The sequence below is a fragment of the Camarhynchus parvulus genome, chromosome 3, assembly GCF_901933205.1.
Source record: "Camarhynchus parvulus chromosome 3, STF_HiC, whole genome shotgun sequence".
Classification (NCBI taxonomy): domain Eukaryota; kingdom Metazoa; phylum Chordata; class Aves; order Passeriformes; family Thraupidae; genus Camarhynchus; species Camarhynchus parvulus.
The window spans coordinates 28471265-28477264 of NC_044573.1; the positions used below are offsets into that span (position 1 = coordinate 28471265).

Here is a 6000-nt window from a genome sequence, read left to right on the forward strand (position 1 = left end):
GATTGAAGTGGCATCTTGCAGCTACCTGTGTTGGGGACAATCAAAGAAAGAGTCATCAGCATTCCAGAATGAAAATGTGTCTGCATCGATTTGAGATGTGGGGAGCGTTAAGAGATGTCATCCATCATATCTGACTGGCAGCATGTTTGGGGAGGCTACACCAAAGCGTGGAGCCATGCCAAAATACTCTTAAAATTTGGCAAGTTCAAGAGAACAATATTGCCTTCCCTGTAAGATAGAAAAGTAAGTCTGAAATTAATGACTTATCTCCTAGTACTCCTGAAATTGTTGCTTATTCCTATGCTTAGCTGTTCTTTAGCAGAATAATTTGAATATTTTATAAGAGCATTTAAAGTTTATTTGCAGAAACAACCAAAATTCTTTATTTTAGATGTATATGGAGACTCGATTGCTTTTTCCTTAATTGGGACTACAATCGTAATCTTTTAAAAACGCATTATTAGTCCCACCGTTGTCACAGATGTACCTTCCAGAATTCATTGAATTTAGAAATTATTCTGTTTCTTCCAGGATTCATTGAATTTAGAAATGATCCTTGTTTCTAAGACAAGGTTTTTATTATAGCACATTTCAACACAGTTAACCTGTCCAAGCTTTAGGACTAGTTATGGCCTCAATTCTGTGCATTCAAAAATTGAATGGTTATACACTTCTTGCCACTATTCACCACCTGCCAGTCCTTGAAATATTCTAGGCAGTTACACTTCCTTGGAAGCTTGTGTGTTTGAAGAAAGCAAGTTGTAAATTATTTGGGCTATCAATGTTCACTGAAATTGGGCATAAGTGTGTGAGGCTGAACAACTGTATTTCTATTTCTCTATGTTTGTTTGCTTTTTAAAAAGAGTCACATCCTTACTTGAGGCCAGGCTGAAGGGTTGTGAGAAAGCCTACATGCAAAGATCACCCACCAGACACGTACAAAGCTGTAAAGTGGGTAAACCCACATGCTTGCTGCTTGCTTGGAGACAGTGGTCTCTTGTCTCTGTGTTCCACCAGAGCAAAGCCAAAGGAGCCACTCTAACAGGTGGTGTTATAGTCCTGTTTTTCCAAGGGTTATGACCCAAGTCCAAGATCCAGTTTGTGGGGCTGGCTACTCTTTCTGCTAACAGTGAAACTTGTTTGCAATGAGGTTTTACAGTGAACTGGCTTCTAAATGACTTAACAACTGCAGAATTTTTTAAGTTTTGGTCTGGGATTGGTGGTGAAAAGTGGAGTATAGCACTACAGGAGGAGATAGGAAGCAAGTGGTGAAACTATTCAGAAATCAAATGTTTTATGATCAGTAGCATTCTGTTATTCCATATATCATCCTTGGTTTGTGCATATATACTTGAACAATTTGAGAAAGTGCAGTCTGCTGTGAGCAGAGGTGTTCTATTCACAGAGCCAGAGGGAGAGCAGAACAATTAGAAATAGCTTGAGACCAAATATTTCAACTTTTGGAAACTATTTTAGCAACAGTATCTGGAGTGTTTCATAAGGGCTGCTTTATGACCTCTCGGCTCATTCTGAATAGCTCATCTATATCTGTGTCAAACAGCTACATTAGGATGATAAATGTGCCCAGAATTTCAAATACAACATTGATTAAACCTGCCAGATGATGTTTGTATTCCAAGTGTCTCTCATCGATACTTCTTTTCCTTACAGAATTTTTTTTTCTGTGCTTGTTTGCTTTTTAAAAAGGAGCCACATCCTCGCCTGTGGCCAGACTGAAGGGTTGAGTAAGTGGCGTGAATGCATAAATGCCAAGATGATCAGAAAATCATCTTTGCAGTGCCTTGATGTTGCTGCTTCTCTTTCTCTGTGCAGGTCTGTTCCCTCCCATTGCACAGAAGGGGCTCTGCAGAGCTGCAGTTTGTGCTGTCTCTGGCAATGATTTGAGGCTAAGGAAGCCTGGCGCTCCTACAAGGAGTCTGCCTTGTTCCTGTGCCCAGGCCTTACCCTTCCAAATAGTCACACCAGCTCACTGTGTGCTCTAAGGGCCTGTAGGGCTCTCTTGTTGCTGGTGCAAAAAACCTGCAGGTCTAAGTCCTAATGGGCTGGTTTAACTTCAGCTTTTTCTCTCGCCCAAGCCTGTAATGTGGCAGTAATGAGAAACCTGCATGGGGTATCTCTCTGGTGTTATTCTTGGCTACCCACCAGGCACCAAATCTAGGATTATCCACTGTGTTCCACTAATGTGCTGAAATTTTCACCAGTTTGAAATGAAGGTAGACCACGTTCATTCCCATCTGCTAATTTTGAATGCTAGTGATGCTCTAATATTGCATGAGTTCAAATGACTGCTTAAGTGTTGTGGCAGCAAAGAACAACTTCCATAAATGTCCCTACTTGGGACACAGCTTTGGCCCAGCTATTTGGCTTTTGGAAATGGATTTATACATGAGTAGAATTTTTTTTATTTTAAAGAAACCTTCTTATTTCCATACCTATATCTTCCTACCTCTCCTCACACTTCCACAGCCCATACTGCCAATGCCAGCATTCTTTTCTCACTCACACGGGGGAAGATGGATGTAATGATAAATTTCTGGCAAAGATGATGATGGTAGCTGCATTTTTAGGAGATATTTCCCACAGTGGGGAGTAGGAGGATGAGGAAAGTAAGTGGGAGAGTGGAGAAAAAGAGAGAAATGGTTGCCTGCCTTTCATTCTCAGTCAATGAGAAAACTGAGTGTAGACCCTTGCCTTCACAAGGTAAGTAACCTGCCAATGTGAGACAGTAAATGTTCAGGCACCTGTGAAGAGATGTGACAACTGCCATGCTGAGACTCAGCAGCCCAAGGGTCATTTGCATACTCAGAAAGAACTGCTCTTTGTATGATTTTATTCTGAGTTATTTGTTCAAGTTTGAATATATTTCAAATTATGACAGATACAAGTGAGGAGAAAAAGAATCCCCAGTTTAGTTTGGTCTGCTTTTTCTTACTCCCTTTATGGCGCAGTTGAGAGCTGGCCCTTAAAACTTGCGTGTTACTGAATGCTGAGATGTTGAATCCTCAGGAATTGAGAAGCTGGAATGATTGTTTGAATTTTATGGCTCTGAATTTTATGGCTCCTCTCTGCCAGTACTCGAACAGTTAATATCATGTTGTTCTAATCTCTGTTTTTTCTTTTACGTTTGTGCAAAGACTAACCAATCCTTTTTTTTTTTTTTTTTTTTTTTTTTTTTTAATTTTCAAGGATGATACCAGCTACAAACAAGGCCTTTGTTGTAACCAACCTTGTTTCTGGAACAGGCTATGACCTCTGTGTCCTGGCAATGTGGGATGACACGGCCACAACCCTTACTGCCACCAATATTGTGGGATGTGCCCAGTTCTTCACCAAAGAAGACTACCCTCAGTGCCAGTCGATGCACAGTCAGTTCCTGGGTGGGACCATGATTCTGATCATTGGAGGCATCATTGTGGTGACCCTGTTGGTGTTCATTGTAATTCTCATGGTCCGCTACAAGGTCTGCAACAATTCCCAGGGCAAGATGTCTAATGTCAGCAACGTCTACTCACAGACAAATGGAGCACAACCAGTTCAGAATGGAGTCTTGCCCCAGGTCAATCCCAAAGTGGTGGTGAGAAATGAACTCATGGAGTTTAACTGCCAGTCTGCGCGGAGCAGCATCTCCTCTTCCTCCAGCTCCGCAAATAGCCGTGACTGTGACAACTACAGCCTCCAAAGTGAACAGGGCACATTGTCCAGTAAATGGAGGCCTCCTTCCCGGTCAAAGCACAATATTGACCGGCTAATGGGAGCTTTTGCCTCCCTGGAACTGAAGTGTCAGAAAAAAGAGGAAGTGACAGACTCCAGAACTTCCACGGTGGCCCGCCACTCGGACAAAGAGCCATTGCTGGGCCAGTCAGAGTCCAAATTCCGCAGCTTCCTCATGTTGCCTCTGGAGGGCAAAACTAAACGTAGCCATTCTTTTGACATGGGGGACTTTGCCACATCTCAGTGTTGCACCTACCCAAAAAAGATAACAAATATTTGGACAAAGAGGAGCCTCTCGGTCAACGGCATGCTGTTGCAGTATGATGACAATGACCTAACAGGGGCCAAAGGGACTTTCGGGAGCTCAGAGTGGGTGATGGAAAGCACGGTGTAAATATCAGTGTCTCCCCCCTTCTCTTCGCCCCTCATGTGTTATAAAGCGTGGTTTGCTTCAGGGCCATGCAACTGGAAAGAGAGGGGAGGAAATATTTTCTGTTGTACTGGCCAAAAAGATAGGCAAGCAAGTTACAGGAATAGTAAAAGAGAAAGAGGGTCATGGAATGTGAATAGGCACATGTGGTACCATTCCTGTCTGGCCCCTACTAAACCATGTGTGAATGTTTCAAGGAATTTGCTAGTTGTATTTAGCATTGCTTTCCAAAAGTTACTCAGACTCCTGGTGAACCTTCACACAAGATTAAACAAGGAGGATAAAAAGGGGTTTAACAGCAGAAATTTAATTTTACAGGGTTTCATTTTACTTTCTTTCTTTGGTTTTGTTTTCGGTGTTTTTTTTAATGGCACCTCTTTTTTTTTTTTTGTTAACCACAGAAATACACTTCTGTGGATATGACTGGTGCTAGGATATATCTGATTGTCATTCCAAGGAATTTTCTCAAAAGTGCAGGCAGAACATCCACAGGAGAAGATCAGAGTAAATTGTTTAGCATAATCTCATGGTCTTAACTGTGAAACTATGACATCTGGGCAAACAATATTTGTTGTTGAATGGACTTTTGGTTGGTATTTAATTATTTCTCGTCTGTTTTGATTTGTAACTGCTTTTGAGTTGCTTTTTTCCTACAAGACAAAGTATGTTTCCATGCATATTTTGGTTTTGTTTTCAGCCTCATCAAATTCCCCAGATGGAAAGGAGGGTATGTACAAAGGTCAAATATCTGATGTACTGTATCACCCACTTCTAATACCATCCCTTTTTGTCCTAGGAAAAATTAAATCTAGGGATAAATTTTAAAAAATCATTCCCTTTCTTCCATCTCCTTCATAACCTCTTCTTGTCAATGCTCAATGCAGATCGCAGCAGATATTGATATCTATAGGGATGTTGCTATCAAAAATGGGGAAAATAGTTATCAGGATACCCTAATAAAGGATAAAGAAAGGGAAAACAAAAGTAGCTCCTGTGAGCTCTCCACATTATGGGTAGCAGTGGCTTCTGGTAGGGGTCATGCTCTCACTCCACTAAAATGACAGATTTGCACCCTACTGTGACAAAAGATCCTTGTCTGCATGGTCACCATGACATGTCTTGATTGTATAAGCAACATCAGGAAAATTAAGTTTTTGTGTATTTCAGGGGATTGGTTATGTTCCAAATTAACCACAGAAGCTGAGTAAAATTTGGGTATAACAGAGGAGGGGGTGACCCATGTCTCCCCTGCATTACATAAAGCCCTTCCCCAGTCTGGTGCAGTCCTACTCCCCCATCTCTCATCCTCAGGAGATACTTATAACAGGAGCTCTTCAGGGTTTGTAAACAGATTCTCAAATTGGTTTTTGGTGAGCATTGCTGTGGTTGTAGAAATACATATGGCCCATCCAGCAGAATTTATTTTCTTTACCAATTTTACTGTGATTTCAAGCATTCTGCTGGCTACTGCAACTGTCCTGTCATTTGTTTATTTATTTGTTTGATCAGCTGTTGGGAACCATTCTGAAATTGCACATTGTTACTATGATTTTGTAAAAAAAGTGGAGAAAGTATGCAAGGCACAGAGAAAATAACACATTAAAAAACTCTATGTATATTTTTTTTAAAAGGTTCAGAGATATATTGTGACATGGCTGTGTACTTGATCTTGTATTCGTCATGTTTCCTACTTGGAGTTTTAGATAACGACATCCCTGTGATCAGAATATTTTTTTCCTTTATTTTCTTTCTCTTTTTTTTTCTTTTGCTACAAAATGTACAGTAAAAAAACATCCTTGGGAAAAAAAAAAGCCCCTGCTTTTCATTTATTTGTTATT

At 40.8% G+C, this 6000-nt stretch overlaps 1 protein-coding gene across 2 annotated transcripts in view; it reads left to right on the plus strand.

The window, feature by feature from the left end:
• Nucleotides 1–5795, plus strand: part of LRFN2 (leucine rich repeat and fibronectin type III domain containing 2) — a 154634-nt gene extending 148839 nt beyond the window's left edge. For both annotated transcript variants that reach the window (XM_030945433.1, XM_030945435.1), the window contains one exon: nucleotides 3208–5795. In XM_030945433.1, the coding sequence (XP_030801293.1) occupies nucleotides 3208–4126 (919 nt within the window). In that variant the 3' untranslated portion in view covers nucleotides 4127–5795. The remainder of the gene's footprint in view (nucleotides 1–3207) is intronic.
• Nucleotides 5796–6000: the final 205 nt, after the last annotated feature.